Source organism: Triturus cristatus, chromosome 12 (assembly GCF_964204655.1).
Source record: "Triturus cristatus chromosome 12, aTriCri1.1, whole genome shotgun sequence".
Taxonomy (NCBI): Eukaryota; Metazoa; Chordata; class Amphibia; order Caudata; family Salamandridae; genus Triturus; species Triturus cristatus.
In genome coordinates this window covers 816,284,520-816,310,684 of record NC_140595.1, presented here as the reverse complement: position 1 = coordinate 816,310,684, position 26,165 = coordinate 816,284,520, and the positions used below count along the sequence as shown (strand labels likewise).

The 26,165-nt window shown below is 47.2% G+C and overlaps 1 protein-coding gene across 2 annotated transcripts in view; it reads left to right on the top strand.

The window, feature by feature from the left end:
* Window positions 1-26,165, top strand: part of LOC146782966 (phospholipid scramblase 2-like) — a 221,511-nt gene that overhangs the window by 84,182 nt on the left and 111,164 nt on the right. For both annotated transcript variants that reach the window (XM_085640143.1, XM_085640144.1), the window contains exon 2: window positions 24,859-25,044. In XM_085640143.1, the coding sequence (XP_085496269.1) occupies window positions 25,032-25,044 (13 nt within the window). In that variant the 5' untranslated portion in view covers window positions 24,859-25,031. The remainder of the gene's footprint in view (window positions 1-24,858; window positions 25,045-26,165) is intronic.

The following is a 26,165-nucleotide window of genomic DNA, read 5'->3' as shown; positions in this document are numbered from 1 at the left end:
GGGTGCTGCAGTGTATGAAGAACTGTGGGGTGCAGGAACAGGCCCAGCAGCTGTGGTAGGGAGAGCTGCTGCAGGGCCTGTGAGCGATGCATGCTGCCGTGCATGGGGATTTGAGGTGTGCTGCAGTGCATTGGGAACTGTGGGGGTGCTGCAGTGCATGAAGAACTGTGGGGTGCAGAAACATGCCCAGCAACTCTGGTTGGGAGAGCTGCTGCAGTGTCAGCGCTCCATCCGTCATCTCCTTATGTTTGTTTTGTTTGCCCTAAGTTGGCAGGGTATGCCCAGATGTGGGTCCCTTGCTCACTTTGCCACTGGATTCAAGCTAGCCTCTCTGATGAGGAGTGTTACCCGGAAACTGGTCCCAGGATGCTTGTTTCGATCCGAGGAAGACATGGCTTGGCAGTTCGGGCTGGACTGTTCCCATGAGACACAGGGTCAAGACGGATTTGCATTTGGCCAGATCTGAACTGGGGTGGAGAAGTGAGATAAAGAATGATGATGGATTCAACCCAGATCTGTGACTGGGGGTGAGTGTCTGAAAAGTTTCAGCGCTCCGTCCATCATCTCCCTTTGTTTACAGATTGGTGCTACAGTGTGCAAAGGTCGCACTGAGCAGTCCTGTACTATATGTAAGGGTTCAGAGTGATGTCACAGCATATAATGGTTGCAGTAAGCGGTTCTGAACTATATGTAATGGTTCGGAGCCAGTGGCAGCTGGAGACATTTGAAAGTGGTAAGCCATAAACGTTGGGCATGAATTTTATATAGCGAGTAATGTGAACAACTTCAGTGTGTAAACTGGGGGTCCAGGGGAAGTCCCTCTCCCGAGAAAGGAATGAAAAAAGATTGGCAAATGGTGCATTTTAAAGCAAATTAATGTAGTGATAAAGCAAGGCTTATAAAGCAGTGGTAACGTATATGCTTGAAATATTAAACACATTAACAACTGCCCCATATCTTCCTGCATTAATATGTTCAATAGTTACTGCAATGTGTAAACTGTACCACATGACAACTTTAGCCCTTTAAAATGTATGCTTGCCCTGCATGCAGCATTAACTTTGGAAAAATATGCTCTATCCAGACTTCGAGAAACACCCACAGCTGCTGGCTGCAACCAGTCATGTAGAAATATGTGCAGACAGGTCTGTAAAAGGAATGAAAAAAGTGGGGATGGTCTATAAAGAAACATGACAAAAAAAACTTCTGTTACTCCCATAGTGTGCCACCTGACCAGTATTTTGGTTTCTCTCTGAGAAGTAATTGTATCCAGATAAATGTCACAGTGACTGACATACATCTAAAGCTTGTCAGTATGATTGGCTTTGTCAACGGGTGTTAGATGTTTAAGATAAATGAGTAACAACAATGCTTTGTTATAAATAATTAACATTGGAAATGTTTCAATTCTGAAACTGTGAGTCTGTGAATTAAATAGCATTGAAGCCTGTGGAAGGAGCTTTGGCCTTCAGGTATGCGTGCTTTATGTTAGATTTGTGTCCTCTTTTTTTCTGCATATCTTGTCCATCTGCACATCTTCAACCCCCTCTCTTTCCTCTTCAGCCTCCTCTTTTCACTCGTCCCCAAATGCACTTCCTCACATCTGTCACTTCACTTCTCCCAAGCATGCACTGCACTCCCTCAAATATTAAGCACTTTCATTTCTCTTACTCTTGCCTTGCAAATATTTTGATATCTGCGTACCCCTTCACACACATATCCAGAGAATTTCAGTTGCAAATGGAAGGCACATTGTTCTGTGAGCTCTGCAGAGGCCAGCCCACTGACAGGACTTTGTTTGGCTTCAGCCTTAGTGCCTGAGCGTTCAATCAAAGCCTCTCATAAACACCGGCATGGCTCAAGCCTCAAAGTATGCACAGAACAAAATACTGATAAACAAGATTATAAAATAGCTAACTCGTGGGGAATGCAAGATTAAGCAAAGCATGTGAAAAGAGAGGCACTCCATCGCAGAAATGCATTCCCTTAAGGTTTTTAACATTCATTGTTTGCAAGTCAATCCATGTTTTTAGCATCCGTGTTAACTTAGGGGCATGAGGACAGGGCCAGTTTTATTGTCCTACATCAGAGAAGTGTCCACTGTAAGTGCATATTAATCGCTGGACTTGGATATTTGGATCAACTTCGCAAAGGAAGAAGAACTGTGCTCCTTATTTGGATCCACTTCAGGGGGGAACAAATACAGCAGCTCCAGGGCCTGGGGTGCCACAGTGGGGGAGGTTAGTGTGATGAGGGGTCTCAGCACAATGTACATAACACAACCTGAGCATGCAAACACTTACTACTACCAAGAACAAGGCGCCAGATCAGACCTGCTTGCATCCACTCTCATATATGACAAAAGGGTGGGATCTATGCCTTTGAATGACGGACGTCTGAAATCACGCAGGAATTAAGGCTCTGACGCTCGAAACCGTCACTGGCCTACAGTGTGCATACCACCATAGACCACAATGGCAATGAAGGGCTTTACAACAGACAGCCCTGCGTCACATTGTAAAAAGTTGATTTACTGCCTGTCTTCTGTCTCCTGCTTCAGAGCGGGGTGGGGCAGGCAGCCTGAAACAGACAGCCCAGACTTAAATACATCGATTTATTTGTAGATGCAATTGTATCTCTAAATAAATCAGTCTATTTAATGTTTTAATTAAATTTGTAGGAATTTCAGAGGGGCGCAACCCCTGAGCCCTAACGGACAAACCGCCCCTGTTCAGAGCGGTACCACAGCGTACAAAGGTGGTGGTGAGCGGTCCTGTACTATACGGCATGGTTCAGAGTTGAGCCACAGGGTACAAATGTCTCAGTGAGTCGTTCTGTACCATATGTAAGGGTTCAGAGTGGTGTTGCAGCATATAAAGCTCGCAGTATGGGGTCCTGTATATGTGTAATGATTCAGAGTGGCGCGCGGAGTCTGCGGTCTCCAGAGGGCGCGCGGAGTCTGCAGTCTCCAGAGGGCACACAGAGTCTGCAGTCTCCAGAGGGCGCACGGGAGTCTGCAGCCTACAGACAGGGCATTAAAGCTGCACTTGACTTGGAGTGCACTGCCTGGAAACTTCCACATTGTCCCCAATTTGTTAAAGTTGAATGTGTACACTTTTTTTTCGAGGAGACTCTTGTTGATGGCAATCCATCATACCCCAAGTACAGCCTTTTTATTGTACATTTGTGTGTGGTGCTGATGGAGGCCCCCATCCCTGGACCTTCTCTCCTCCCCCTGCTCAGAAGTGTGGTAACATTGGTTTAATATTCGGCCCGGGCGGTAAATTCCGTTCCGCTCGTGGAATTTGCAAAATTTGGGTAATTTCACATTCCGCGAAGAATGCGGAATTGCCGAAAATTCCGCGATCCACGGCTTCGCTGAATTTTTTGCTTGTTCCCGCTTTCAAAATGCGTGTTTGTGAGCTATTTCCCCCCGAGCACGCAATCAGCGTTCGCAAACGGGAAAAAAGCATCGCCAACAGGCGGAACAAGCAATTCCGCGTGTTCGCGGAACCCTGCGTGCTCGCGGAGATTTTTTACCGTTTCGTGGAGCTTTGTGTAGCGCGACTACGCAAATTCAGCCCACCCCTATTTAATATATGATGGGCATCCATACAACTGGGATGCATGTTTGTGGTGTGATTCCCTGGTGGAGGGACCCACCTGTGAACCGGACTCTCATCCCTTGAGCTGCGGCAACCATCGATAGGACCTTTAAAAGAATCCTAGTTGAGAAGTCAGGCTTTGGACTGGAACCCTTATCTTGAGAGCCCAGTTTTCCACAGGAAGGGAGCCTTCGAAATTGAAAGTGCCCCTTTCCTGGTTGTTTGTCCACCTGCATCTCCCTGTGGGCCTGACTTCTGACTCAATTACTTATGCGCCCCTACAGCCTGGTGTGGACCTGACCAGTGCATGTTGGTGAAGCTGGGTGCTGCCAGCGCCCCCAGGTGGGGTCCAGCACCCGATGCACCAGTTATAGTCTTAGATAAACTTTCTGAAGTGGTGAATCTGTTGGCACCAAGTGCTTCCATGGGATGGTCTTGGGAGACGCTGGCTTGTGGCATGAGGCTCCTCACCATGGCCCAACCGCTGCCTTCTTCCATTTTCTGTCCAATGTGGACTTTACACAATTGGTGAATCAGCCCACTCACCTAATAAGACACAATGCTAATGTCCCCAATCCTGAAACCTCTTTTCCATTTTAATAAACGTCTATCTGCCCTATGTGATGACGCAGATCTTAACGCTTCTAATAAAACTTGCTGTTATTGGTTTACACCTCAACTCTAGGCAGAAAGACTGCTAGTGCGACAGGCTCATTAATTATGTGCATTGATCACTTACAAAACTTTAAGTCCGCACATAAACATCACAAAAACTGTAGTATTCAGACAAAGAGTGCTTTTTGGGGTTTTGGGGGTTCTTGAAGCTTCTAATTCCCCTCGAACACTTTGTAAAATATTAGAAAAAGTGCTAACTCTCAGCCTTAAAACCCCAACTCCCCCTTTCCAAGAATTGTATGAAATGCTGCTGTCCTGTTTTACAAGCAAAGTACTAGCATTGTATGATAAGATAAACAAGCATTGGCAAAGCCAATAGGTCTCACCTTCGGGACCTATTGGCCTTTTCAGTGGTTTTTATCCATGCTTTGCAGCGTCCCCGATGTTGTGCAGCATGACTAAAGAATAACCAGCATTGGCATAGCCAATAGGTCTCGCCTTTGGGACCTTATAAGTATTTAGTTATCCAGCACAATATCCTTGGTGCAACAACATTAATTGTTGCATGGCGAAACACTTATAAGGTCCCAAACGCGAGACCTATTGGCTATGCCAGTGCTTGTTTTAAATGCAGCTCATTGGGGAGGTGGGTGTTAAGTACTATATGTTTACTATATTATTTCAGTAATTTTCAGGAAACAGGTAGGGTAGTCCACATAATTATATTCTTGCTGCATACTGGACTAAATGCAACGCGTTACATGTCTATACATTTAGTTTAATCTATATCCAAGCCACATGCATGTATCAGGCAGTGTGAGGTGTTACATCATACGTTTACCTCCGATAAATTTCACTTGTCATTTGGTCTTCTGCTACGTAGCCCAATGAGGCATTATGGTGGTACTCCCTGGACTCTGTATAGATCTCAGTTTAATTTAATAGAGTTTTATTTTATTTCACCCCAACAGGTCGAAACAGAATTGCATTACTCATTATTTGTAACACTGCAAATGACATCCATTCATGTTATCATTATTAGCTGTGAGCTTGGATTATTAATTATCATTGTATGTTTTGTTGCATTTACACACACGTATATTCTGATCATGAGATCGTTATGCTACAAGGTGGCCGACAGATAGTGGTTCACTACATGTGTTCTCTTACACTCTGTCAGTCCATTTACAATGTTCTTACTGTGATTCTGAGACATCTATTATGATTTGTAACACCGTATACAGGTGATAATCTTTGGTAGTGATCGCATGTTGTCAATAGCAAAGTATATTAAGCACTTTCCCGCATATACCATTCACAAAAGTAACATATTTCAGGATGACCGAACGTCTAATATGAGTGTTCCCAAACCATTCTTTATTTCAATGTTGTCTTTAAATGGTGCCAGTAATATTGCTGCCTCACCCGTGAACAAGGCGTGGATACGCCTATTCACGTTGGGTTGTTTTCATTTGCATGATCGCACGCAGAATAATCACTGCTTTGCTATGCTGACATAAATCGTTGGTTTATATCTGCATCAGAGTGTGTGTATCCTTGGAGCTTTAAAGAGTGCTGACGCATATATATACATGTGTGTATATATATGTGTATATTCCAAATACAAAACTTCGCTTTCAGTTTCGGCGAAAAGACGAGCCCCTCTAGACCAGAGAGAATTTAAGTTTGTTTATTCTGAGCCGTGCATATGCACATACCCTCCTCTTCAGGTAAACAGTGGAAATTAACATTTTATTGCAGCAGGCACTTCAGTGTAATTGAATGAAAACAAACCAAAGTTTCTTACGTTTGATTTCAAAATCATTGCATCTGAAGTAGCCCATGGCGCTTGCTTTCTATCCCTATTGATATATTGTAGCAAATTACATGCGACACCCATTTCAGTGTAGAGAATGAAACAAACACAATTACCCTCATTTCGTCCCAAGTTGTCTCCAGGCTAAAGTTGCCGCCCATGCTCATGCTGTTATCTGTACTTGTGTCGAGGGGTGAAGAAGAGGCCCAACAGCGACTGGGTTTTCTTGAGGTATTCTTTATTATGACGTAGTAAGGAGCAAACAAAACACAGAGTCACTTCTTCCAGAGTAAGTCCTCGTTCAGCAAAATAGGTCTCTCTTCCAAATGGGTTTCTCTTCCGGGACAGCTCTCCGGTGTAAGGCTTGGGTATCAGCAAGGACTCCCGGGCATTAAGAGGAAAGAAAGAAGACACGTCTCAGTATTTTGGCCTCTCTCACTCGTGTCAGGGAAGAGGAGGTGAGGAGGTTTCCACCAGGTTACCTAAGGGAGGAGTATGTGAGGGGGGGGTCCGTCACCAAGACAAGGAGAGTGGGGTTTGCTCTGTTCTCTATGTTAAGCACAAGCTACGCAGAAGCAGGCTTCCCTTTACCCCGGCTTTCCGGACTCCCTACCCGCCTCCCACGGCCCTCGCAAGCGCTGCCGCACCTGGGTGAGCCACGTCCCCCCCGGGGAGTGGCTGGGCGAAGAGCCGGTCCGTTGGCCTCCTGGCTTGCCGACCTTTGGTTCCTCGATCGTCTGCTCGGTCTTTGGGTCTTTCTTCGTCTTCTCCTCCGCTCGCTCCACGCCTGCCTCCTTCGGGATACTTCCGCCTTCTTCCTCTGTTGGCCATTCTTTATTGGGCAACGGCGTTCCGTGGCTCCGCCCCCAAACGCTCGTCATGGGCGGTTCCTCCTGGGTCGTAAAGGGCCAGCTGCCAGCAACAGGGAGGTGTGTCGGTCCAGCTGAGGCAGTCTGCCAATCCAGGGGCTGAAATGGCAAAGAAGGGGTTGCATCGTCACCTCGGGTTGGATTCGGTCCGTGGAGGGTCAGACTCCGACAACTTGCCACAATGTATCATAAATTAAAAGATGAAAACAGACATTTGCTCTCTTTTTCATTACAACGCAGTTTCAAGGTGGCAGCCCCCCCTCCCCAAATGTAAAATCCACTTCAAAACACAAGAAAACAGAATGATCAGGATGGGGTGCGGGGAGTAGCAACATGAAAGAGGAGCAGGGGAGGAGGGAGGGAGCAGCAACATCACACAGCAGGAGTAGCACGGGGGTGCATCGCTCAACATGAAGGAGTGAGATGGAGTGTAGAGTGCCTTGTACTCTCAAACTACAAGGCAAAAAGAACAAGTTATGCCACACGCAGACAGCATTGAGATCGGCGGTCTTCACTTTTCAAGCACAGCACTCGTGCTTGTGGCGGCATCCACCTTGCGGGAGCGAGCAGTGGCCATATGTTTGTAATTAACGTGGCCGCGCCGCTGCTCACTCCCGCAAGGTGGACGCCGCCACAAGCACGAGTGCAGTGCTTGAAAAGTGAAGACCGATGGCTAAAGGCCCTCCTAGTGCAGCGCATTCGCGCTGCCTAGGCGAGACCTAAAAAAAGGCCTTTGACGCCTGCACTGAAGAGCACCTACTGGTACTCCATATACGTATGGATATGTATTAACATCACAGTATTAATATATAACAACTCTACTCAAAATAAACCGACAGCGAGTTATTCTTATAAATAGCATTTCGTGGACACTCAATGTATTATCTGTGCCTCTGTGTGCCCAATATGTACAGTGCAAAATAAATAAATTGTAAATCCTGCTTTGGCTTCTCCCCCCCCAAAAAAACAATTGTTGTCCAATATAATCTTCTCTTACATTCCAAGAGTATGCTGAGATCAAAATCATACATTTCCATTTGTCCAACGGTTCCACGCACCGTATACTTAAACTTTTCATCCTAGTCACCCAAGAAATATTGTAGTTCCTGATCAAAGTTCAGTCCGTCCTCTACGGCCCTCAAACGCATAATCCACCTTGCCTCATGCCTACGCAGTTTTAGTTCTCTGTTGCCACCCCGTGGGTCCTGTTTTATGTGTTCAATGCCAAAATACAGAAATGTTTTGTTCGGGCCTTGTGCTTTGCAATTATCTACATGTTCTGCAATAGGGTATCTCATGTCATTTAGCTTGATCGCTCGCACAGGCTCACTGACACGACCCTTCAGAGCTCTTATGGTACTGCCCACGTAGATTTGATCACATTTACAAAGAATAATGTAAACAACGTATTTTGTACCACAGCTGATGTTGGATAGAATCTTATACAGTCTGTCATTATTATCCCTAAATTGTTTAGTTTTGTCTTTCGCATATCTACACATGCCGCAATGGCCACATTTGAAAAAACCCTTTGTCAATTGCGTCAACCACAGTTCCTGATGTTTATCCCCTGGACTCAATATTGTGCCTATTGTTCTACCTCTATGGAATGTGATCTGGGGTTTATCGGTTAGAAATTCATGCAGTGTTCTGTGTGCTTTTAAGATATGCCAGTGCCTGTTTAAACTCTTACGTAGAGCCATACTGATTGGCGTGAAATCAGGAATCATCCTAATGGATGGCGTGGTTCGTCTATCTATTTGACTAGGCTTTAAGGTGGATATACGTTTTATCTTCGTGGCCCTTTCTTTAGCTGCAACTATGTCACGTTTTAAGTAACCTCTTTGAATAAACCTTTTTTCCATATCCTTAATGCATGTATTAAATTGTTTATCGTCGCTGCAATTGCGCCTGGCTCTAACCATCTGCCCAAACAGAATCGCTTTAATTTGGTGCCGGGGATGAGCACTGGCTGCATGCAGTATGGCGTTGCATGACGTGGGTTTGCGGTACATATTACTCTGGATTCGGTTATCTTTAATGTACAACTCTGCATCCAGGAATACCACTTTCGTAGCACTCGAGTGAGTAGTGAATCTTATGTTCATATCATAATTATTCAGATAATCTATAAAAGCATGCAGTCGTTGTTCTGTGCCTGTCCATATCATGAGGCAGTCGTCAATGAACCGCCCCCAGTACAGGATATTTTCATTCCAACGACTGCCCAATGAGCCCCAGATCATCACCTCCTCAAGCCAGCCCATAAAAAGATTTGCATAGGTCGGCGAAAATCTTGAGCTCATGGCTACACCTTGAATTTGTTTAAACCATTCATCTTTAAACAGAAAAAAAGTATTACACAATATCAGTTCAGTCATAGCCAGTAACATCTGGGTATGTTCCCAGTGGCTCACTAGTCTTTTGGATAAAAAATGATTTACCGCATTTAAGCCTAGTTCATTCCGTGTGCTGGTGTACAGTGATACTACATCAAGGGTCACCAACATCATATCTGAGTCCCATGTAATATCTTCCAGGATGTTCAAAATGTGTCTCGTATCCTTAATGTATGAAGGTAGGTTGACCACTATTGGTTGCAAAAATATGTCCACAAATTGTGACATGCGTTCAGTGGGCCCCCCTATACGCAACACAATGGGTCTCCCTGGTGGAAATGGGAGGTCCTTGTGGATTTTCAGCAAAGTGTATAGGCAAGGGTATCTTGGACGATTTACCTTTTAGGTACAAATATTCATCATCATTTAAAAGACAATCATCATGCCACTTCTTAAGATGTCCATTGATAGTGGTCACAAGTGAAAACATGGGATTATGTACAACCTTTTTATAACAGTGCACTTAATTTAACTGGGAATATATCTCCTGTTTGTAGTCTAACCTATTCATTACAACTAGAATACCTCCTTTATCGGCTCTTCTAATGATGAGATCAGTATCCTCTGATAGTAGTTTCAAAGCCTGCCGTTCTTGCACTGTTAAATTATCTTTAAAATTTCTAAAGGAGGATCCCGTTTTCACTGCATTGTTATCCAAGTCTTTGATTACTTAATTATGAAAAATTTCTACATTATTACCACTCACTAGGTTTGGGGACCATCGAGATTTCATTTTGAGTCCACTCGATATCGTTAGATCTGGTCTAATGTCAAGGTCTTCCAATACCTTTCCTATAGTTACTGGGTCTTCCTCCAATTCCGTGATTGATAACCATGTCACAGTATCCTGAATATCTCCAATAGTCAATACATTCGACACTGAACTGTATATTGGTGAAATGACTTCTTTATTTGATTTTGGGTGCATAGCAGTGTTTTTTTTAATTTCAAACGTCTTATGAATCTGAACAGATCAATTTTAGTGTCACAAATATCACCTTTAAAGTTATGGCAAAATCCCAGACCTTTCTTCAATAAAGTGAACATATCATTAGTAAGAATACGATCAGATAGATTTACTACTTCCGCTTCTTTCTCATCTGGTACGACTATTCCTTCTTGTCCCAAGAGTGTGTTGTCATCCCTACTCTGTTTGCTTCTGCTTCAGCCCCTCTTCCCACGCCTGGCTTTCTTGTATTGCCTGTTCTCTTCACCTGTTCTGTTTCCCCTTTTGATACGGTTTACCTCCTGTAAAAAAGAAGAGTTCCCCAAAGGGTGTAGTTGTCTAACCAACGATTCTGATCCCCCTTCTGTGTCACTACTACTTGTTGGGTTCGTACTACTAGAGCTTACGGATAAAGGTTCAGACATTTGTTTATTCTTATCAGTCTGAATGAGATAATCATACTTTTTTTTTAAAGTAAACACTCTCCCGCTATTAAAGTCAACCTCATCCCGCTTCAGCTTACGGGCATTCCTTTGCTTAATGTCGTTTTGATGGTTAGATAAGACTCCCTTAAGGATATCATAATTTTTATCTGTAACTTCTGGCATGTTAAGAGATATAATTTCCTCTTCTAACTAATCAAAACATTTCTGTATTTTGGCATTGAACACATAAAACCGGACCCACGGGGTGGCAACCGAGAACTAAAACTGCGTAGGCATGAGGCAAGGTGGATTATGCGTTTGAGGGCCGTAGAGGATGGTCTGAACTTTGATCGGGAACTACAATATTTCTTGTGTGACTAGGACGAACAGTTTGAGTAGACGGTGCGTGGAACCGTTGGACAAATGGAAATGTATGATTTTGATCTCAGCATACTCTCGGAATGTAAGAGAAGATTATATTGGACAACAATTTTTTTTTTTTTTTTTTGGAGAAGCCAAAGCAGGATTTACAATGAATTTATTTTGCACCGTACATACTGGGCACATGGAGGCACAGAGAATACATTGAGAGTATTCACGAAATGCTATTTATAAGAATAACTCGCTGCCGGTTTATTATGAGTAGAGTTGGTATATATTAATACCGCGATGTTAATACATTGCTCTTCACGAATTTAATATAAAAGAAGAAACAAAAGCCTATCTTAATTCTGTTCTATTTTCTGATACGTTATTGTACTTTATTTTATTATTAGATGCGTGTGCTTCAACAAATGTTAATAGTCTAATCAGTCATAGATTGAGTTTTGGGGATTTAAGGTGTTTCTTCCCTTGTTGAATGCACCGTAAGACATTGAGTATCAATCTGTGAATTGAATAATTGTGGGAATACTGGAAGAGTGCCTGATTACCCTTTACACCCATTGGTCATCTGCTCAGTAGCGACCAGTAGCTGAGCCAGCCGAGGACCGGAAGAGGAAGCTGCTCCTTGCAGACTCTGGGGCCTGCCTGCTTCTGGGACTTCAAGAGGACGGCCCTGCCGGACACAGTCACACCCTTCAGGAGACCCTGGCCGCCATCGTGGTTATGGGTTCAAGGTGACTTCAATTATTTGGGAACGTATTATCGCTCCCATGCCGGAAGCACTGCTCCATCATTGCATCGCAAAAACGATGCCACAATTAATTCCATTAAATCATTTTATTCAAGTTATTCCAGTCTTTTAGTTTGCCATTTCAGTTCATTCTGTCACATGAAATCCATTTTATGTATAAAAATCTGATGCTGTAGGGATGCCCATCCAGGCCTTTTCTCTAGTTTCAAGGTGAGTTCACCATGGGAAGTTCAGCATCGCACACAAGCAGGTGGCTTTCCTGCAGTGGCATGCTCCAGAGACACCACAGCAATAACCCCTGCTAACCATACCCAGCACCATGACCTTTTCGCCCTCTTGGCCACCATCCAAGTCACACTTTTTGTGCTCCCCGTCCCCTCTGGCACTCTCTTGTGACTTCACGCAAGAACAGCCAACTTAGGCAAGGGAAAAGTCTTGGAAGAGGGCCATGACAAAGATGAATCCAGGATTGGTATCACCACCCTCGCTCTACGGTAACTGTGTGTATACTGGGTGACTTTCACATAGTCTGGCCCGCTGGACACACTCCTGTCCCTCACCCCTCTCACTTTTGGGCACTTTATAATATTGTGAGGCCTCTTGTTACACTCTTCCTCTCGTCACCACATACTCAAGCCCTGTGACACAAAACACAAGACACCGCTCTGGTCACTCGAGTCAGAGACCATGAAGCTTCCCACGTAGACTATAAGATCCTTCCAAGCAAGCACACGATGCATCTCGACGCTTCGTTAAGGCATGTGCAGCGCTATACAAATGCAATTACATTTTTCAAAATATTTGTATTACTTTTAGAAGTAAACAATGTACACATGAGTATATCAAGGAGTTGTACATTCCTGTGCAGTGAGAGCATGCATAGCGAGAAACCATTGGTCAAATACCTTGTTTTACAGCAGGTGCATAATTATTTTTCCTAAATAATCTCATGGATGCATGTGTGCAACAAAAACTATTTCCCAGTCATATCTGTAATGAGAGGCAAGAATAAACCCGGGTATTGTGTGGGGTGACACTGATGAGCACTGTGTCACGTCTGTTTACATTGGTAATTGGGAACAGAGCCGCAGAACCTCGCTTTGTGTCCTAGCTGATCAGAATCCTCTTCAGAGTTAGATCCGTACTTTTCATGCTTCAATAACAAGAACTGTTGTGAGCTCACATTCCAAACAAGCCTGATTGTAGTTGCTATGTGCAAGTTTCAGCACTTTTTTTGCAGTTTTATATAGCGCAAACTCGACCCAAAGGGATTGGAGCACTTTACATGAGCACCAGTTGCATTACAGACGGACATATTCATTTTTAGGCACGGGGAGGCTAAGTGATTTGCCCAGAATCACAGGATGTTTGAGCGTCCCGCCAGACTCCCTGGTTCCCCAGTCTCAAGGTCAGCTGCCCTCACCTTTAAGCTACACCTTTTCCCCAAGACAGATGATACAAAATTGTTAAATCTACAGGATATTTTTTTTCAAAGCAGTGTCCTGAGGAAGGTCTCTCATAGTAATTATGCAAGAGACTGAAACGTCAATGTCTGTCCACTACTTGCTTCTTGGAAACCAGTTTGGCTTTTGCAAGGCACAGATAATTTTGTTAGCAACAGATTTGTTCCCGGTCAAACTGCCTTCTTGTAATAGTGGACAAACAGTACTTTTGGCCCTATCTATGGACTTGGTGGGGCAATTTTGGGTCATTAGTTTATTGGATGTTGAAATTTGTGTACCCTCTCATTTCTGTTTGTTTGACCCTTTATGTAAAAAAGGTTTTTTTTCCTGTATGCGCCGGAGTGTTTAATTATTTTCTTTATCACTTTAATGCTCAGTACTAGGAGATATCCCCATGAATATATTGTTGATCAAATCTATTTAGGAAAAAAAAACCACTCAGCCAGACCTTTTCCGTGTTTATACCAAGAATGAGTTCCTGCTGAACAGTCCTTTCAGCAGAGGGGACCATTCACCGGAAGTGAGGTCACGTTTACTTGACTTTCAGCTAGATAAGCACAGCACACGAGCAGCTGAAATACATCTAATTTGTGCTCTCGATAGGCAGGAAGTAACTTATGCGGTAAACACTCTGAAAGGCCTGGTGGTGAAAGGCCATTGTTACCAGCCAGCCTCGCGCTGTGATGTCTGGAAATGATTCATCATCTATATTTCTGCCGCTTTCAAGTGTTCTTACTGTGTGTTTTTTTACCTGCATGCAGTGTTGGTGCAAGCTGATTCATTGTGTATTTGTGTACTTGGATGCAGTGTTCTGACGTCGACAGCGACGTGCTCCACTCTACATAAAAGGTCTAAGTACAAACAAAAAAAGTGGACAAACATCACCTGCTAGAGCGAACCTACACCTGCAGTGAATAGTTCTGCGAACCTAGGGAGCCGTGACCAATCACCGCGCTCCCAGGTCCCAGCATCCCGGCTGGGCCAGTAGGGCGCAAGAGCAGATTGACCCCTGACACTGCTCGGTGCTCCCATCACCACAAGATCTCGCGAGAAGGCCTGATAACGGCTCTGGCTCCTTGTTCCCACCCCCTGGCCTGTGGGCGAGGATTTAAACCACATGCGGTGAAGCGCTGGAGGTCCCCAAATCAGAAAAATATACGAGCTTGGTGGGAAAAGATTAATCAGCATTCTTCTGAGCTGATTCAGAGAGCAGCTATGAGGGCTGGGCCTCCTGCCTGGGTCAACATGTTCCAGCAGGGTGGGGCTCTCCAACGGGGTCGGGAGGTGACAGTGTATGGGGGGTTTCCATGGGGTGGGGTGGGTACATAAGGAAGTGCTAATCAGAAAGGGTGTTAAAGGTCTGAGCCGACTCCCACAGTCAGTGGTGTGGGAAAAATCGGCAATAAAATTAAAATAAGGTCTGGAATAGACCCTGGCAAAGATTGGCCTCAGGAGCATAGTGCACTGAAGCTGCTGACCGCCACTGTAAGCGCTGTAAAAGGAAATAAATAAAAAAATACAAATGCACCGTTTGCTGCTACGTGTGTCCTCACCTTTCACACTGTCAACTGTTCTTAACAACCAGGCGACTTGGCAAGTGAACTGTCGGGGTCTGATTCTACTCTCTGGGTGTGCAGTCCTGTGTCTGTACAAGTAAACTCTCGGGTCTCATTCTAGTCTCGTGGTGTGCAGTCTTATGTCTGTACAAGTGAACTCTCGGGGTCCGATTCTACTCTCTGGGTGTGCAGTCCTGTGTCCGTACAAGTAAACTCTCGGGCTCTGATTCTAGTCTCGTTGTGTGCAGTCTTATGTCTGTACAAGTGAACTCTCGGGGTCCGATTCTACTCTCTGGGTATGCAGCTCTGTGTCTGTACAAGTGAACTCTCGGAGTCTGATTCTAGTCTCTGAGTGTCCAGTCTTCTGTCTTTACAAGTGAACTCTCAGGGTCTGATTCTACTCCCTGGGTGTGCAGTCCTGTGTCTGTACAAGTGAACTCTCGGGGTCTGATTCTACTCTCTGGCTGTGCAATCCTGTGTCTGTACAAGTGAACTCTCGGGGTCTGATTCTACTCTCTGGGTGTGCAGTCCTGTGTATGGACAAGTGAAGTCTTGGGGTCTGATTCTAGTCTCTCGGTGTGCAGTACTATGTCTGTACAAGTGAACTCTCGGGGTCTGATTCTACTCTCTGGGTGTGCAGTCCTGTGTATGTACAAGTGAAGTCTTGGGGTCTGATTCTAGTCTCTCGGTGTGCAGTACTATGTCTGTACAAGTGAACTCTTGGGGTCTGATTCTAGTCCCTGGGTGTGCAGTCCTATGTCTGTACAAGTGAACTCTTGGGGTCTGATTCTAGTCTCTGGGTGTGCAGTCCTATGTCTGTACAAGTGAACTCTCAGGGTCTGATAATAGTCTCTGGGTGTACAGTCCTATGTCCGTACAAGTGAACTCTCAGGGTCTGATTCTAGTGTCTGGTTGTGCAGTCCTATGTCTGTACAAGTGAAGTCTCGGGTCTGATTCTAGTCTCGTGGTGTGCAGTCCTATGTCTGTACAAGTGAACTCTCGGGGTCTGATTCTAGTCTCGTGGTGTGCAGTCCTATGTCTGTACAAGTGAACTCTCGGGGTCTGATTCTAGTCTCTGGCTGTTTAGTCCTAAATCTGTACAATTGAACTCTCGGGGTATGACTCTAGTCTCTGGCTGTTTAGTCCTAACTCTGTACAGTAGAACTCTCTGGGTCTGATTCTAGTCTCTGGCTGTGCAGTCCTATGTCTGTACAAGTGAACTCTTGGGGTCTGATTTTAGTCTCTGGCTGTGCAGTCCTATGTCTGTACAAGTGAACTCTCAGGGTCTGATAATAGTCTCTGGGTGTACAGTCCTATGTCTGTACAAGTGAACTCTCAGGGTCTGATTCTAGTGTCTGGTTGTGCAGTTCTATGTATGTACAAGTGAACTCTCGGGGTCTGATTCTAGTCTCGTGGTGTGCAGTCCTATGTCTGTACAAGTGAACTCTCGGGGTCTGATTCTAATCTCTGGGTGTGCAGGCCTATGTCTGTACAAGTGAACTCTTGGGGTCTGATTCAAGTCTCTGGTTGTGCAGTCCTATGTCCGTAGAAGTGAACTCTCAGGGTCTGATTCTGGTCTCTGGCTGTGCAGCCCTGTGTCTGTAAAAGTGAACTCTTGGGGTCTGATTCTAGTCTCAGGGTGTGCAGTCCTATATCTGTACAAGTGAACTCTCAGGGTCTGATTCTAGTCTCTGGGTGTGCAGCCCTGTGTCTGTACAAGTGAACTCTCAGGGTCTGATTCTAGCCTCTGACTGTGCAGTCCTATATCTGTACAAGTGAACTCTCGGGGTCTGATTCTAGTCTCGGGGTGTGCAGTCCTATGTCTGTACAAGTGAACTCTCGGGGTCTGATTCTAGTCTCTGGCTGAGCAGTCCTGTGTCTGTACAAGTGAACTCTTGGGGTCTGATTCTATTCTCTGGATGTGCAGTCCTGTGTCTGTACATGTGAACTCTCAGGGTCGAATTCTACTCTCTGGGTGTGCAGTCCTGTGTTTGTACAAGTGAACTCTCCCGGTCTGATTCTAATCTCTGGGTGTGCAGTCCTATGTCCGTACATGTGAACTCTCAGGGTCTGATTCTAGTCTCTGGGTGTACAGTCCTATTTCCGTGCAAGTGAACTCTCCGGGTCTGATTCTAGTCTCTGGGTGTGCAGTCCTATGTCCGTGCAAGTGAACTCTCGGGGTCTGATTCTACTCTCTGGCTGTGCAATCCTGTGTCTGTACAAGTGAACTCTCGGGTCTGATTCTAGTCTCTGGGTGTGCAGTCCTATATCTGTACAAGTGAACTCTTGGGGTTTGATTCTAGTCCCTGGGTGTGCAGTCCTATGTCTGTACAAGTGAACTCTCGGGGTCTGATTCTAGTCTCTGGCTGAGCAGTCCTGTGTCTGTACAAGTGAACTCTTGGGGTCTGATTCTAGTCTCTGGATGTGCAGTCCTGTGTCTGTACATGTGAACTCTCAGGGTCGGATTCTACTCTCTGGGTGTGCAGTCCTGTGTTTGTACAAGTGAACTCTCCCGGTCTGATTCTAATCTCTGGGTGTGCAGTCCTATGTCCGTACATGTGAACTCTCAGGGTCTGATTCTAGTCTCTGGGTGTACAGTCCTATTTCCGTGCAAGTGAACTCTCCGGGTCTGATTCTAGTCTCTGGGTGTGCAGTCCTATGTCCGTGCAAGTGAACTCTCGGGGTCTGATTCTACTCTCTGGCTGTGCAATCCTGTGTCTGTACAAGTGAACTCTCGGAGTCTGATTCTAGTCTCTGAGTGTCCAGTCTTCTGTCTTTACAAGTGAACTCTCAGGGTCTGATTCTACTCCCTGGGTGTGCAGTCCTGTGTCTGTACAAGTGAACTCTCGGGGTCTGATTCTACTCTCTGGCTGTGCAATCCTGTGTCTGTACAAGTGAACTCTCGGGGTCTGATTCTACTCTCTGGGTGTGCAGTCCTGTGTATGTATAAGTGAAGTCTTGGGGTCTGATTCTAGTCTCTCGGTGTGCAGTACTATGTCTGTACAAGTGAACTCTCGGGGTCTGATTCTACTCTCTGGGTGTGCAGTCCTGTGTATGTACAAGTGAAGTCTTGGGGTCTGATTCTAGTCTCTCGGTGTGCAGTACTATGTCTGTACAAGTGAACTCTCGGGGTCCGATTCTACTCTCTGGGTATGCAGCTCTGTGTCTGTACAAGTGAACTCTCGGAGTCTGATTCTAGTCTCTGAGTGTCCAGTCTTCTGTCTTTACAAGTGAACTCTCAGGGTCTGATTCTACTCCCTGGGTGTGCAGTCCTGTGTCTGTACAAGTGAACTCTCGGGGTCTGATTCTACTCTCTGGGTGTGCAGTCCTGTGTATGTACAAGTGAAGTCTTGGGGTCTGATTCTAGTCTCTCGGTGTGCAGTACTATGTCTGTACAAGTGAACTCTCGGGGTCTGATTCTACTCTCTGGGTGTGCAGTCCTGTGTATGGACAAGTGAAGTCTTGGGGTCTGATTCTAGTCTCTCGGTGTGCAGTACTATGTCTGTACAAGTGAACTCTCGGGGTCTGATTCTACTCTCTGGGTGTGCAGTCCTGTGTATGTACAAGTGAAGTCTTGGGGTCTGATTCTAGTCTCTCGGTGTGCAGTACTATGTCTGTACAAGTGAACTCTTGGGGTCTGATTCTAGTCCCTGGGTGTGCAGTCCTATGTCTGTACAAGTGAACTCTTGGGGTCTGATTCTAGTCTCTGGGTGTGCAGTCCTATGTCTGTACAAGTGAACTCTCAGGGTCTGATAATAGTCTCTGGGTGTACAGTCCTATGTCCGTACAAGTGAACTCTCAGGGTCTGATTCTAGTGTCTGGTTGTGCAGTCCTATGTCTGTACAAGTGAAGTCTCGGGTCTGATTCTAGTCTCGTGGTGTGCAGTCCTATGTCTGTACAAGTGAACTCTCGGGGTCTGATTCTAGTCTCGTGGTGTGCAGTCCTATGTCTGTACAAGTGAACTCTCGGGGTCTGATTCTAGTCTCTAGCTGTTTAGTCCTAAATCTGTACAATTGAACTCTCGGGGTATGACTCTAGTCTCTGGCTGTTTAGTCCTAAATCTGCACAGTAGAACTCTCTGGGTCTGATTCTAGTCTCTGGCTGTGCAGTCCTATGTCTGTACAAGTGAACTCTTGGGGTCTGATTTTAGTCTCTGGCTGTGCAGTCCTATGTCTGTACAAGTGAACTCTCAGGGTCTGATAATAGTCTCTGGGTGTACAGTCCTATGTCTGTACAAGTGAACTCTCAGGGTCTGATTCTAGTGTCTGGTTGTGCAGTTCTATGTATGTACAAGTGAACTCTCGGGGTCTGATTCTAGTCTCGTGGTGTGCAGTCCTATGTCTGTACAAGTGAACTCTCGGGGTCTGATTCTAATCTCTGGATGTGCAGGCCTATGTCTGTACAAGTAAACTCTTGGGGTCTGATTCAAGTCTCTGGTTGTGCAGTCCTATGTCCGTAGAAGTGAACTCTCAGGGTCTGATTCTGGTCTCTGGCTGTGCAGCCCTGTGTCTGTAAAAGTGAACTCTTGGGGTCTGATTTTAGTCTCTGGCTGTGCAGTCCTATGTCTGTACAAGTGAACTCTCAGGGTCTGATAATAGTCTCTGGGTGTACAGTCCTATGTCTGTACAAGTGAACTCTCAGGGTCTGATTCTAGTGTCTGGTTGTGCAGTTCTATGTATGTACAAGTGAACTCTCGGGGTCTGATTCTAGTCTCTGGCTGAGCAGTCCTGTGTCTGTACAAGTGAACTCTTGGGGTCTGATTCTAGTCTCTGGATGTGCAGTCCTGTGTCTGTACATGTGAACTCTCAGGGTCGGATTCTACTCTCTGGGTGTGCAGTCCTGTGTTTGTACAAGTGAACTCTCCCGGTCTGATTCTAATCTCTGGGTGTGCAGTCCTATGTCCGTACATGTGAACTCTCAGGGTCTGATTCTAGTCTCTGGGTGTACAGTCCTATTTCCGTGCAAGTGAACTCTCCGGGTCTGATTCTAGTCTCTGGGTGTGCAGTCCTATGTCCGTGCAAGTGAACTCTCGGGGTCTGATTCTACTCTCTGGCTGTGCAATCCTGTGTCTGTACAAGTGAACTCTCGGAGTCTGATTCTAGTCTCTGAGTGTCCAGTCTTCTGTCTTTACAAGTGAACTCTCAGGGTCTGATTCTACTCCCTGGGTGTGCAGTCCTGTGTCTGTACAAGTGAACTCTCGGGGTCTGATTCTACTCTCTGGCTGTGCAATCCTGTGTCTGTACAAGTGAACTCTCGGGGTCTGATTCTACTCTCTGGGTGTGCAGTCCTGTGTATGTACAAGTGAAGTCTTGGGGTCTGATTCTAGTCTCTCGGTGTGCAGTACTATGTCTGTACAAGTGAACTCTCGGGGTCTGATTCTACTCTCTGGGTGTGCAGTCCTGTGTATGTACAAGTGAAGTCTTGGGGTCTGATTCTAGTCTCTCGGTGTGCAGTACTATGTCTGTACAAGTGAACTCTCGGGGTCCGATTCTACTCTCTGGGTATGCAGCTCTGTGTCTGTACAAGTGAACTCTCGGAGTCTGATTCTAGTCTCTGAGTGTCCAGTCTTCTGTCTTTACAAGTGAACTCTCAGGGTCTGATTCTACTCCCTGGGTGTGCAGTCCTGTGTCTGTACAAGTGAACTCTCGGGGTCTGATTCTACTCTCTGGGTGTGCAGTCCTGTGTATGTACAAGTGAAGTCTTGGGGTCTGATTCTAGTCTCTCGGTGTGCAGTACTATGTCTGTACAAGTGAACTCTCGGGGTCTGATTCTACTCTCTGGGTGTGCAGTCCTGTGTATGGACAAGTGAAGTCTTGGGGTCTGATTCTAGTCTCTCGGTGTGCAGTACTATGTCTGTACAAGTGAACTCTCGGGGTCTGATTCTACTCTCTGGGTGTGCAGTCCTGTGTATGTACAAGTGAAGTCTTGGGGTCTGATTCTAGTCTCTCGGTGTGCAGTACTATGTCTGTACAAGTGAACTCTTGGGGTCTGATTCTAGTCCCTGGGTGTGCAGTCCTATGTCTGTACAAGTGAACTCTTGGGGTCTGATTCTAGTCTCTGGGTGTGCAGTCCTATGTCTGTACAAGTGAACTCTCAGGGTCTGATAATAGTCTCTGGGTGTACAGTCCTATGTCCGTACAAGTGAACTCTCAGGGTCTGATTCTAGTGTCTGGTTGTGCAGTCCTATGTCTGTACAAGTGAAGTCTCGGGTCTGATTCTAGTCTCGTGGTGTGCAGTCCTATGTCTGTACAAGTGAACTCTCGGGGTCTGATTCTAGTCTCGTGGTGTGCAGTCCTATGTCTGTACAAGTGAACTCTCGGGGTCTGATTCTAGTCTCTAGCTGTTTAGTCCTAAATCTGTACAATTGAACTCTCGGGGTATGACTCTAGTCTGTGGCTGTTTAGTCCTAAATCTGCACAGTAGAACTCTCTGGGTCTGATTCTAGTCTCTGGCTGTGCAGTCCTATGTCTGTACAAGTGAACTCTTGGGGTCTGATTTTAGTCTCTGGCTGTGCAGTCCTATGTCTGTACAAGTGAACTCTCAGGGTCTGATAATAGTCTCTGGGTGTACAGTCCTATGTCTGTACAAGTGAACTCTCAGGGTCTGATTCTAGTGTCTGGTTGTGCAGTTCTATGTATGTACAAGTGAACTCTCGGGGTCTGATTCTAGTCTCGTGGTGTGCAGTCCTATGTCTGTACAAGTGAACTCTCGGGGTCTGATTCTAATCTCTGGGTGTGCAGGCCTATGTCTGTACAAGTGAACTCTTGGGGTCTGATTCAAGTCTCTGGTTGTGCAGTCCTATGTCCGTAGAAGTGAACTCTCAGGGTCTGATTCTGGTCTCTGGCTGTGGAGCCCTGTGTCTGTAAAAGTGAACTCTTGGGGTCTGATTCTAGTCTCAGGGTGTGCAGTCCTATATCTGTACAAGTGAACTCTCAGGGTCTGATTCTAGTCTCTGGGTGTGCAGCCCTGTGTCTGTACAAGTGAACTCTCAGGGTCTGATTCTAGCCTCTGACTGTGCAGTCCTATATCTGTACAAGTGAACTCTCGGGGTCTGATTCTAGTCTCGGGGTGTGCAGTCCTATGTCTGTACAAGTGAACTCTCGGGGTCTGATTCTAGTCTCTGGCTGAGCAGTCCTGTGTCTGTACAAGTGAACTCTCAGGGTCTGATTCTAGTCTCGGGGTGTGCAGTCCTATGTCTGTACAAGTGAACTCTCGGGGTCTGATTCTAGTCTCTGGCTGAGCAGTCCTGTGTCTGTACAAGTGAACTCTTGGGGTCTGATTCTAGTCTCTGGATGTGCAGTCCTGTGTCTGTACATGTGAACTCTCAGGGTCGGATTCTACTCTCTGGGTGTGCAGTCCTGTGTTTGTACAAGTGAACTCTCCCGGTCTGATTCTAATCTCTGGGTGTGCAGTCCTATGTCCGTGCATGTGAACTCTCAGGGTCTGATTCTAGTCTCTGGGTGTACAGTCCTATTTCCGTGCAAGTGAACTCTCCGGGTCTGATTCTAGTCTCTGGGTGTGCAGTCCTATGTCCGTGCAAGTGAACTCTCGGGGTCTGATTCTACTCTCTGGCTGTGCAATCCTGTGTCTGTACAAGTGAACTCTCGGGTCTGATTCTAGTCTCTGGGTGTGCAGTCCTATATCTGTACAAGTGAACTCTTGGGGTTTGATTCTAGTCCCTGGGTGTGCAGTCCTATGTCTGTACAAGTGAACTCTCAGGGTCTGATTCTGGTCTCTGGCTGTTCAGTCAGATGTCTGTACAAGTGAGCTCTCGGGGTCTGATTCTAGTCTCTGGGTGTGCAGTCCTATGTCCGTACAAGTGAACTCTCGGGGTCTGATTGTAGTCTCTGGGTGTGCAGTCCTGTGTCTGTACATGTGAACTCTCAGGGTCGGATTCTACTCTCTGGGTGTGCAGTCCTATTTCCGTGCAAGTGAACTCTCAGGCTCTGATTCTAGTCTCTGGGTGTGCAGTCAGATGTCTCGGGGTCTGAGTCTAATCGCTGGGTGTGCAGGCCTATGTCTGTACAAGTGAACTCTTGGGGTCTGACCCCAGTCTGTCACTGAGTGTGCAGCCCTACTTCCATGTAACTGAACTCTCAGGGTCCCTTCACATGTTTTACGTGTTTCTTTTCTTGCCCGGTACCTGTTTGCAGCTCTCTGGTTTTCAGTCCGGTCTCCCCGAATCGGCCTCTCGGGTCTGACGTCCAGTGTCATTGGAGCCCATGTTGTATCGATAGCTCCACTCAGCGCCCAGAAGCCCTCATGTACCCCCTTTTACAGTCTCTCACAGCTGCACCTCGGAGGGCCCTTAACACCCCTCTCTGGTATCACTCACTCGGTCCGCTCAGTTCCTCTCCTGCGCATAGAAACAGCCTTAGTGCAGCATAAGCGCTACTCCTTACTAGCCCGTGTTTCCCTCTTGCATCTCTCCTGTCTGTTTCCTCCTCACGTCATTCCTGAGCTCCGCCTGCGCGTAGAAGCAGCCTTAGGCTGTCATAAGCGCTATGCGAGCAACCAACATAACATACATAGCCAAGGAACCCTCCGATGTCTGTCCCCCACACCCCTCCTTTCTCCCGGGTGAGGGGTTACTGTTCTTCTATCGCCGCTCGTCGGCCTCTGTTAGGGGTCAGCTGTACTCTCTCGTTCCGTGAATTCTTGGGGTCTGATCCCCAGTCTGACAGAGTACTGTACGGTACCCCCTCCCCTCGTCCAGCGTGACCTGCTAATCTGGGGTTGTTGTGCTGTCGATAATGCCTCCGAAATGTCCCCTCTTTCTCCTGCGCTCTTAGGAGTTGCCCCCGCCCCCACAGTGTCAGATTTTCACGTGCCATTTACATTTTTACATTCTATGGTGGGCAGTAAAGGTTTCATAGTGTGAAAGGTGATCCTGCCTCGCATTGGGCTCATTTGGGGGAGGGGGTTGCCCCCTGCAGTACCCCTGTTGATAGTTGAGGGGGTGCCCCCCTCAGTACCCCTGTAGATAGGGGAGAGGGTGTCCCCTGCAGTACCCCGTAGATAGTGGAGGGGGTGTCCCCCGCAGTACCCTGTAGATAGTGGAGGGGGTGCCCCTGCAGTACCCCGGTTCATAGAGGGTGCGTGTCCCCTGCAGTACCCCGGTGGATAGAAGAGGGGAGTGCCCCCCGCAGGACCCTGGTAGATAGGGGAGGGGTGTCCCCTGCAGTACCCCGGTAGATAGTGGAGGGGGTGCCCCTGAAGTACCCTGGTAGATAGGGGAGGGGGTGTCCCCCGCAGTACACCATAGATAGTGGAGGGGGTGTCCCCTGCAGTATCCCCATAGATAGTGGAGGGGGTGTCCCACGCAGTACCCCCGTAGATTTCCCGCGCAGTACCCCCGTAGATAGGGGAGGGGGTACCCCCTTAGATAGTGGAGGGGTTGTCCCCCGCAGCACCCTATAGGTAGTGGAGGGGGTACCCCCTGCAGTACCTCTGTAGATGTCCCCCGCAGTACCCCCGTAGATAGGGGAGGGATACCCCCCTGCAGTACCCCCGTAGATAGTGGAGGAGGTGTCCCTCGAAGTACCCCCGTAGATAGTGGAGGGGTGTCCCCCGCAGTACCCCTGTAGATGGTGGATGGGGTGCCCCCTGCAGTACCCTGTGGATAGTGGAGGGGGTGCCCCTGCAGTACCCCTGTAGATAGTGGAGGGGGTGTACCCCGCAGTACCCCTGTAGATAGTGGAGGGGGTGTCCCTCGCAGTACCTGGTGGATAGAGGAGGGTGTGCCCCCTGCAGTACCCCTGTGGATAGGGCAGGGGGTGTCTCCTGCAGTACCCCGATGGATAGGAGACGAGAGTGCCCCCTGCAGTACCCAGGTGAATAGGGGAGGTGGTGTCCCCCGCAGTACTCCTGTAGATAGGGGAGGGGGTGTCCCCTGCAGTACTCCCGGTAGATAGGGCGGTGAAGCGGCCGCCCTGGGCCCGTGTCCCCGCCCGCCTCGGACCTGAGACGCACCTGCTGGTTTCACCTGCCCTGCCCAGAGCTTCACCTCTCCCGTCTCTGCTCCCACAGGGCCCGGCGGTGAGTCAGAGCCTCTACGAGCGCCGAGGAGCAGCGAAGGAGGGACGGAAGGGAAATAAACGAGGCCGCAGAAGAGAGGCTCGAGAGGAGGACACAGACCGGAGAGGGACCGAGAGAAGAGGCTCCAGAAGAGAGGCCGAAGGAAGCGGAGAGCTGAACCAACCATGTCCGCTCCAAGTAAGAAACCACTCTTCTGCACTTCCTGGAGGTTCATTCCCTTGTCTCTCAACTCTCTGGTCTGCTCCCATTTTTCGCCCTGCCCTTTTTTTCCTCCCTCTGTCCCTTCTGAGCCTGTCCCAGCTCGATCACTCGTTCCTATCACTCCTTTTCACTGCATTCTTTTTAACCCTTCTGTCTTTTCTCCTGCCTCTCTTCCTTCCTCTCTCCTGCCCTCTGTGCTGTGCCTTTCCCTCTGTCCCAGGTCTGCCTCCCACCCCTTCGGCTCTTATTTCACCCTCCTCCACTTGTCCCTTCTCTCATCTTTCTCGCTGTCTCCTTGGGCCCTTTCTTACTCTGTTCTCTGTTTTTCCATTCTCTTTTTTTATTTTTCAGTCCCGGTACTGCATGCACTCTCCTCTGTCCTTGTTCTCTCCTCCTCTCCCCTGTTCTTGTTCTCCCTCTCCCCCCCTGTTCTTGTTCTCTCTCCCCCCAGTTCTTGTCCTCTCTTCCCCCTGTTCTTGTCCTCTCTCTCCCCTTTTCTTGTCCTTTCTCTCCCCTTTTCTTGTCCTCTCTTTCCCCTGTTCTTCTCCCCTCTCCTCTGTTTTTGTCCTCTCTTTCCCCTGTTTTTGTCCTTTTTCCCCGGTTCTTGTCCCCTCTTTCCCCTGTTCTTGTCCCCTCTTTCCCCTGTTCTTGTCCCCTCTTTCCCCTGTTCTTGTCCCCTCCTTCCCCTGTTTTTGTCCTCTCTCCCCTGTTTTTGTCCTCTCTTCCCTGTTTTTGTTCTCTCTCTCCTGTTCTTGTCCTCTCTCCCATGTTCTTGTCCTCTCTCCCCTGTTTTTGTCCTCTCTATCCCCTGTTTGTGTCCTCTGTTTCTCCTGTTTCTGTCTTCTCTCTCCTGTTTTTGTCCTCTTTCCTCTGTTTTTGTCCTCTCTTTCCTCTGTTTTTGTCCTCTGTTAGAAATGGGATTTTTGGTCGGCGAGGGCATGTGCCAAAGACGTGCAGAAACCACCACTTTAGTCAGGATAAGGAAGTTACACTCCTAAAATAACCCCTGCTCACCCCCTAGGTAGCTTGGCACGGGCAGTCAGGCTTATCTTAAAGGCAGTGTGTAAAGCATTTGCACATAACTAACAGTAATACAG